Here is a 9,931-nt window from a genome sequence, read left to right as displayed (position 1 = left end):
ACGGAGGATTATATCGCAAAAAAATTATTCGTATATAACCCATTTTTTTCACATATAGGTGGCGCTGAAACGATTTTTCATATACGGATTTATTTTCCCTTACATCAGCCTGCTAAATTTTTTCGGTATAATTTCTCAATGGAAATCGCCTGCATTTTTAATTTTCCCTCCCAGTAGGTCGATAGAACCCTTATTCATAGCCTACCGTTATGGATTGAATATAACATTAGTTTCAAAATTCCAGGTTTATCAGAAGAAATACCCTTGGATTCAAAATACGTCCCATGTTCTGCTTTACGAATTCGTAACACGCAAAATTTTTATTTGCAGAAACATTTTACAAGTTAAAGTTTTTTCTTTCCAACCTTCTAATAGGATTGGTATCTAAAAAATCGTAATTAAAAATAAAAATTTATAAAAATTTGTGTGATGAGCTCATAGCGTTTAATGCAGAAAAATAAAAATTTTACAGGTATGTATAATATAAATGCCTTTCGATTTTGTGATTAACTTTTATTTTTGTACTAAATATTTAATAAAATATATAAATAACGAGTCCTAATTAATATTTTGAGTACGTCGTAAAGTCCTCTATACTCAAGTTCAAACTGTGCAAATTGTCGAATGTCCATTCATCTAAATTCTCTATGATATTGGGCGCCAATTCATCTTTATGGCTTCCCACAATACCACGTCTTACGAACCTGAAGTCGTCTACTTCACGGCCTGAGGCTTCCTTCATACTGTCAAATTCTCTAACATGATTGCACGCTGGATTATCCCTCATCTTCTCAAAGGACAAATGATCAATCATTTCAGCAAGTTGGTGTTCGTTTATAGCTTTGCTTAAGAAGCGGCAAACATCTTGGATCACGCCACCCAAGTCTTTCTTCATTCTCTCGTAACTGGTAAAGAATACCTGTGGTGAGTTGCGCAATTGCCAAAAGTCCAAAACATGTGGCCAAAATGGATTGAAATTAACATGCCCATCAATATAGGACTGAACGAAATTTTCCTTTGATCCTTCATAACCAACCATTCCACGCCAATGATGGAAATAGGAAACAGCAGCATCTTTAGGATTGCGAAAAACGTAAATAATCTGAAAGATAATTTAACATGATTAGTTCATAACTCTGAGGTAAAGTTTTTTTCGTTGACAAAAAAATTTTAAACAAGACAATGAAAATGTTTAGTAGAATGAAATATGTCTCTTTTTTATGGCGGCAGATTCAGGAAAAAACGAAACGTTTCATTGTATTTTTTTATTATTCTTACATCTACACAGACCGAAAACAATTTTATTTGATTAAAATATACGAAGATTCAAATGAAATATTATTGAATTTTCCTGAGAAAAGCATTTTAATAGATTCTACGTCCAGAGTTGTAGGTGTTTTATGGAAAATTCTTTCTAATTTCAACTGATAAAAAATCCATTATTCAACAAAAATATCGTAGACATTTTATCAGTTACAAAACCCATAGCAGATTTGTGAGTTTATTTCATAAAAGAAATCAAGGTTTAATAAAAATATTGTACGGTATACGATGATTTCAATGGTGGAACTGTAGGCCTGAAGCAAGGCCGTATTCAAGGGGGTGGATGAGGGGATCAAACCCCCCCCGAAATGAATGAATATTTTTATATAAATAAATATATATTTTTAGCTGCATAGAAAAATCTTATCGAAGATGTTGAAGGAAAGCAGAAGGTTTTATTTTGAAAACGCTTACCTATAAAACTTGCACAAATCCTAGAATACTAGTTGAAAAGCCCGTCAAACGACGGTCGAAAAAAAAACAAATTGTTTTTGTTTTCGCACCACAAATTTCATTTTTGGAAAATGTATTTCTGATTTTTATGTGTGTTTGTTGTTCTTTTTGTGAACATGACTCGCTTTGTTTGGCCATAGCAACAACAACGAAACAGCCAAGCACACATGTGTAAATGAAATGTCGCAAAACCTGCGAAAAGAACCTGCCTAATTCAGCGATGGAAGCACTTGGAGAGTGAAATAAAGAGATATTTCCAAACTGCATATTCTTTTAAAAATTTTGGTCACTTTGCCAGTAACTCAGGGATGGAAAATACAATTTTTAAGAAAGTACAAAAAAGGTATTTTTTGAGCGGAAAGGTACTTTTTACTAAACTTCAACAAAAATTTCACTGGAAGATTATTGTCAAGAGGCTGAATTTTAAAGAAAATAAAATTTTGACAAAATTTTCTATATAAATAAAATTTGGCAAAAATTTTCTATAGCCGGCTATCATACAAAAACTTTTTTTTTTTTCGGAAGGTTCAAGTGTGGTTCATTGTTGGGTTACTGAAATGCCTGAATTTATTCTTATAATTGGTTGATAGTTTTGCTGCAAGTAAGGGTTGCTGATGAGGAATGTGGTAATTCCGAAACGTGCGTCCATCCAACCATCTTGCAGTCTATAGGGCTTTGCCCAAATAAATTTGACAAACATTATTTTCCTCTGTTGGTTAAGCTACACTTGTAGTTTAGTCAATGTATGGTTTTAAGCTGCAATAAAAAAACAACAACAATGCTTAAAGAACAAAACCAACAATAACAAAACAAAACGAAGGGAAATAAAATTTTGCAAAAAAAATCTATAGAAAAAAAATAATTTTGCAAAATTTTTTCTATAGAAATAAAATTTTGCAAAAATTTCCTATAGAAATAACATTTTTACAAAATTTTCAATTGAAATAATATTTTGACAAAATTATCTATAAAAATAAAATTTTGCAAAAATTTTATATAGAAATAAAATTTAGACAACATTTTCTACCGAAATAAAAAATTGATAATATAGAATCGCATTCTTTTTTCGACTAAAACATTCTTGAAGTTCAATAAAATCCTGTTTTTAACTATATCTTTTACAAAATCGAGATTTTCTTCCCACATGAACGTGTCTATTTTGCCATATTTGTAAAAGACTATTAGCAAAAAAGGTTGATAAAGACTTTCTCAAAATATTAAAATATTTTGTCAAAGCTATTGTACCATAAATCTAATATCGACTCAAAAATGTCTACACAAAAGGTACTAAATCATTCGCGGGGGTACTACGGTACTGACCGGGGTGAAAAAGTATTGAAAAAAGTACTTTAGTTCTGCATTTTTCATCCCTGCAATTACTACGTGCTCATCCGAACGTTCATTTTCAAAAATGAAGAGATTAAAGACGTATCTTAGAAATTCGACTGGCGAGAGTAGACTCAATGGATTGGCATTAATGTCGGTTCATCGCCGAATAAATGTGCAGACTGAAGAAGTCATTGATTTATTTGCTGCCCAAAAAGCCCGTCGGCTCAATTTAATATTATAAAAATATTGTATACATACCTATGCATAAATAAAATTTTCTACACATGAGATTATATGAATATTTTTTTAAAAGTTGAACACCCCCCCCCCCCCCCGAATTAAAATCCTGGCTACGGCCTTGGCCTGAAGGTATAAGTGGGGGAATTGTAGGCCCAAAGGACTCAGTGGGCGAACTGCAGATGCGAAGATTTTGGATTTTTATCTACCATTTACGAAATGCAGCCTTCTGAAAAAGCAAAAATAAAGAACAAATCTTAGGTGCCAGATAATTCCCTCACTGTAGTTCATTCTTACTATTGAGAAGTGTACGAAAAATTTCTTCTGCTTTAGTTAGCATTGAACTTATTTTTAGTCTTTTTATATGAGGCACTTTAACCGAGGCGTTGCTTTCAAAAGAGAAAATTCAACTTTTCAATAAACGGACGGATTAACGCATGGTATGAAACCCAACCTTAAACTATTTAAACGCTTCCTTTTTTGAGCAATGATTCCAAATAATTAAATTATTAAATAATATTCTTTTAAAAAGAATATTCCAAATTTATTTCACAACTAGAATATCTAATATTATAACTTTGCTTGTAGATATAATATTGACTTAATGTATTTGTATATTAAAATTAGTTTCCTATTTTTTCTATATATATATATATATATATATATATATATATATATATATATATATATATATATATATATATATATATATATATATATATATATATATATATATATATATATATATATATATATATATATATATATATATATATATATACATATATATATATTTTTCGTTGTGTTACAAACGAAATTACAAGGTCAATATGCCCCCATCCTATGGTGGAGGGTATAAAAATTCAGAGCAAAACACAAACACACATTTCAATTACACTTCCTTTCTTTTATGTCCACATGAAACCACGCAAAAAAATTTCACAAAAATATTTCCAATTAAAGTATTAATTAAGTCTTACAATATATTCAATTAAAAACGTAATTGATTCAACAAATTTATTAATTGAAAAAAATTTTAATTGATACTATCATTTCTGTGATTAGGACATATAAAAAAATTAATTGGATCAATTAATTTCGTGATTGAATCAGAAAAAAATTGTGTGTGCACATGCCACTTATGAATGAATAAATTAACACAAAACACAGTAATTCTGTAAGTCCATTCTAAGCAACAGCCAACACTCGAATGACGCGCAAAATAAAAATCGTGTGTACTCGTATATACTTGAAGTTTTTATGAAATTATTTTTGCCATAAACAAGTTGAAAAATTAAATGATCTGGAAAAAATACTTTTTTCGCTGCTAAAAAGGTAAAAAATTTGATGGTCGCGAGAAACAGGTGCATGATTTACCCGACTATGTAATGGTCTCAGGGGTCAAGCCTTTCGAGCCCGAATTTTTACAGGTATCGCTAAATTTTTTACTTTTAATCATGTTGAAGTCATTTAAGAAGCGTCTAGCCAAAATTTCGGGTCACCACGCCCAATCGAGAATTTCACTCACGTCCATGTACATTCACGAAGAAATTTATGTACATACGCACGCCATGTGGGTAGGAATTCACGTTCACGCAAATTCACGAAATGAAAAGTCATACTCGCGCACGCTCACGCACGAACAACGTTTAAGCCTCACGTTTCCGCACGATTCATGACATTTCACGAATATTTTCAGAACACGACAATTTTCGTGGCTAAATTTCGTAATTCACTAAATTTCTCGTGACTCACGACATTATTCTTGGTTCACGAAAATGTCACAACAATTAGCATTCACAAAAATTCTTGTAATTCACGACAAATCTCATGACTCGCTGTTATTACTGATAAGTAATTAACATTCATAACTCACGATGGAATCATTAGCAAAATTAAAATATGTTGCACAATCAAACAATTGATAACTTAAGCGTGATAAAATACGTGAAGGTGATTAAAATCGGGGAGCTTGAATTTAGCGGAGAACGTGAATTTGTTCGTGAGTGTAATTTTTGTGTGTCTCTGTTTTACCGTGAGTATGAATTTTATCGTGAACGTGTATTTTATCGTGACTAAAAAATATTGTTCAATATCGTTGTTTTTCAAACCTATTTTCTCTAGGTCTTATGTTTAAAAATATGTACTTTTACTACCACAATTGCCCACAGGCATCTTTACAACTTTAACAATTTCTCATCTGTTGTTTTTTGCAATTCTAAGATTTGACTTCGACAAATATTTTATTTGACATGTACTACAGCAGATTTAATAAAAACTTTCGATTTTTGTTGTGATTTTTGAAAAAAGTCAGATGCATAAAAACCTTTTTCAAAATTGGCAAATAGTTTTTTCTTGTGTCACGTGCGTACTAATGAAAAAATGTTTCAAATTGACAACCAAATTAGCTGTATTTTTATTCAACTTGCAGAAAACACTTGTAGCTTTCGATAACGCTACAGTTTTATGAACAAAAACAACGCTGACAGTGAGTCTCAAAACAAAAAATGTTGCCCACAGGCAACTTTAGGGTCGAAAGGGTTGAATAATAGAACATGTTTGTCACATTTGACGACAATTTAAGTGCTTATTGCCAACATAAATTTTTCTCTGCTAGAAAATTATTTTCATAAAGACAAAATACATGGATTTTGCGACAATTACGTGCTTCAGATAAGCATTAAATGTTAGTATAGATACCCCATACAGAGAAGGAATATGATCATATTCTAGAGCAAAATGTTAGTTTTGAATGGGACTTTATGTATCAGATTCAGACAATTTTACTTTTTGCCACAAAAATTTTGTTTTCTCGATAAAGATAGAATTATTGTTGAAATCGGATTCATAATGTCCGAGATAATAACATGGCTGCGACCGGCATGTTACATGTTCACAGTCCAAAAATAAAATTTTTTGCTAAGTGATCTGTTTATTCTTTCTCTGCGTTTATGTTAAATCGATTGTTATACCCACCACCATAGAATGGTGACGGGGGTATAATAAGTTTGTCATTCCGTTTGTAACACATCGAAATATCGATTTCCGACTATAAAAAGTATATATATTCTTGATCAGGGAGAAATTCTAAGACGATATAACGATGTCCGTCTGTCTGTCTGTTGTAGTCACGCTACAGTCTTCAATAATGAAGCAATCGTGCTGAAATTTTGCACAAACTCGTCGTTTGTCTGCAGGCAGGTCAAGTTCGAAGATATATCGGTCCAGGTTTTGGTATAGTCCCCATATAAACCGACCTCCCGATTTGGGGTCTTGGGCTTATAGAAATCTAAGTTTTTATCCAATTTGCCTGAAATTTTAAATCTAGAGGTATTTTATGACCATAAAGAGGTGTGCCAAAAATGGTGAGTATCGGTCCATGTTTTGGTATAGCCCCCGTATAGACCGATCTCCCGATTTTACTTCTTGGGCTTATAGAAACCGCAGTTTTTATTAAATTTACCTGAAATTGGAAATCTAGAAGTATTGTAGGACCACAAATACGTGTACCAAAAATTGCGAGTATCGGTCCATATTTTGGTATAGCACCCATATAGACCGATCTCCCGATTTTATTTCTTGGGATTATAGAATTCAATTTACCTGAAATCTAGAGGTATTGTAGGACCACAAGTACGTGTGCCAAAAATTGTGAGTATCGGTCCATGTTTTGGTATGGTCCCCATATAAAACGACCTCCCGATTTGGGGTCTTGGGCTTATAGAAACCGTAGTTTTTATCCAATTTGTCTGAAATTGGATATCTAGAGGTATTTTAGGACTATAAAGAGGTGTGCCAAAAATGGTGAGTATCGGTCCATATTTTACTTCTTGGGCTTCTAGAATCCGAAGTTTTTATCCTATTTGCCTGAAATTGGAAATCTAGAGGTATTTTCGGGTCATAAAGAGGTGTGCCAAAAACGGTGAGTATCGGTCCATATTTTAGTATAGCCCCCATAAGAACGATCTCCCGATTTAACTCCTTGGGTTTCTAGAAACCGTAGTTTTTATCTGATTTGCCTGAAATTGTAAATATTCTGGTATTTTAGGCTCACAAAAACGTGTATCGGATTAAGTTTTTATCGGTCCATTTAGTAATGCCTCCATATAGACCGACTTCACTTCTTGAGGGTGTTGAATGCGCACTGATCATGAAAATTGCTCGAAACTCAATGTAAAATTTCCAGATTTTACTTCTACAGATTTAAGGTTTCAAATCAAGACGTTATTTTATAATTTTCTTGGTTCTTATAAATCCAGAATCTGATATAGTTCTCATAGGTGAAATCTTTAAATTTATCTTCGGGAAGTGTCCTCAAGTCCTCAAGCCCTCCTGAAATTTCAAAGGAAACCCTAATATTTGGTTCATGGTGGTGGGTATTTAAGATTCGGCCCGGCCGAACTTAGTGCTGTATATAAAGGGTGATTTTTTTGAGGTTATGATTTCCATGCATTAGTATTTGACAGATCACGTGGGATTTCAGACATGGTGTCAAAGAGAAAGATGCTCAGTATGCTTTGACATTTCATCATGAATAGACTTACTAACGAGCCACAACGTCGAATTTTCAGTGAATGGGCCCTAGAAAAGTTGGCAGAAAATCCGCTTTTTTATCGACAAATTTTGTTCAGCGATGAGGCTCATTTCTGGTTGAATGGCTACGTAAATAAGCAAAATTGCCGCATTTGGAGTGAAGAGCAACCAGAAGCCGTTCAAGAACTGCCCATGCATCCCGAAAAATGCACTGTTTGGTGTGGTTTGTACGCTGGTGGAATCATTGGACCGTATTTTTTCAAAGATGCTGTTGGACGCAACGTTACGGTGAATGGCGATCGCTATCGTTCGATGCTAACAAACTTTTTGTTGCCAAAAATGGAAGAACTGAACTTGGTTGACATGTGGTTTCAACAAGATGGCGCTACATGCCACACAGCTCGCGATTCTATGACCATTTTGAGGGAAAACTTCGGAGAACAATTCATCTCAAGAAATGGACCGGTAAGTTGGCCACCAAGATCATGCGATTTGACGCCTTTAGACTATTTTTTGTGGGGCTACGTCAAGTCTAAAGTCTACAGAAATAAGCCAGCAACTATTCCAGCTTTGGAAGACAACATTTCCGAAGAAATTCGGGCTATTCCGGCCGAAATGCTCGAAAAAGTTGCCCAAAATTGGACTTTCCGAATGGACCACCTAAGACGCAGCCGCGGTCAACATTTAAATGAAATTATCTTCAAAAAGTAAATGTCATGGACCAATCTAACGTTTCAAATAAAGAACCGATGAGATTTTGCAAATTTTATGCGTTTTTTAAAAAAAAAAAGTTATCAAGCTCTTAACAAATCACCCTTTACTTGTTTTAAATAGTTTTCCTTTTTTATACACTCAAAAAAAAGTGAACTCTCTATTTCACTAAAGCCATATTAACTTTATAGTAGTTCATAGAATCATTATGTTTGGAAAAAGTTTATTTTAGTCAAATAATTTTTTGCGTATGTTAGTTAAATGAACTAAGAAACGGGAAAAAGTTATACACAAATAAAGCATAAAGATTTCCTAATTTCGTATTTCTTACAAAATAGTTCATTATTTCTTTAAATTTGTAAATTTTACCAAAAATGTGTCCATCATGAACTTCGTATGTCACTAAAGACATTCTTGCAATTTTGAACTCCAAGATTCCTCTTAAAACTACAAAATTTTCTTTAACTACTGAAAAAAATTAGTTATGTCTAATAAATTTTCTTGAATATGTCGAAAAATATTTACTTATTTTTGCCATATCGGAGTGATGCCAGCGCTTGTAATACCGTTTAGTTAAAATTTTCTAAAAAAGTTCCAAATTTTCTAATATTAATCGAAAGTTATCTTTCCTGGTGGGTTCACTGTTTTTTCAGTGTAGTTTGTTAATAGTTTTCCTTCATATAAATCAACCATTTTGCATCAATTTTTTCTCTTATAAAATACACCCAGAGAAGGAACACGATCACCCCAAACATATTTTAAGAGCAAAATGTTATTTTTGGAAGGTGAACATGGAATATGTTTGTCGCAACCATGTTATTTTCTCGGAAATTATGTATCTGATATGGGAGCCACCATGGTACAATGGTTAGCATGCCCGCCTTGCATACACAAGGTGGTGGGTTCGATTCCTGCTTCGACCGAACACCAAAAAGTTTTTCAGTAGTGGATTATCTCACCTCGGTAATGCTGGTGACATTTCTGAGGGTTTCAATGCTTCTCGAAGTGGTTTCACTGCAATGTGGAATGCCGTTCGGGCTCGGCTATAAAAAGGGGGTCCCTTGTCATTGAGCTTAACATGGAATCGGGCAGCACTCAGTGATAAGAGAGAAGATCACCAACACCCAGAAAAAAGTATCTTCGAAACTAAAGGAACAAATGTTCATCAATTTAGTTTAGCCATTTTATTTCCATTCAGTTAAATTTTTGTGTGAAATAATAAAATTTACTTGTTTCAGTAAAAAAAAATCCTAAACTGAAAGCAGTTAGGAATAGTTCATTAACTAGAATAAGGCATGGCATTTTACTAATACAGTTTTTTTCGCTGGGTATAAGAATTTACTAC

General features: G+C 33.1%; 1 protein-coding gene across 1 annotated transcript in view; it reads right to left on the bottom strand.

Annotated features, from left to right (window-relative positions):
• Window positions 1–446: 446 nt before the first annotated feature.
• The window catches only part of St1 (Sulfotransferase 1), a 124,958-nt gene continuing 115,473 nt past the window's right edge, over window positions 447–9,931 (bottom strand). The window contains exon 4 of the mRNA XM_075310631.1: window positions 447–1,102. Coding sequence (XP_075166746.1) covers window positions 563–1,102 — 540 coding nt within the window. The 3' untranslated portion in view covers window positions 447–562. The remainder of the gene's footprint in view (window positions 1,103–9,931) is intronic.

The sequence above is a fragment of the Haematobia irritans genome, chromosome 5 (genome assembly GCF_050003625.1).
Source record: "Haematobia irritans isolate KBUSLIRL chromosome 5, ASM5000362v1, whole genome shotgun sequence".
Lineage (NCBI taxonomy): Eukaryota > Metazoa > Arthropoda > Insecta > Diptera > Muscidae > Haematobia > Haematobia irritans.
Note: the sequence above shows the minus strand (reverse complement) of the source record. Positions and strands in the feature narration are given on the sequence as shown.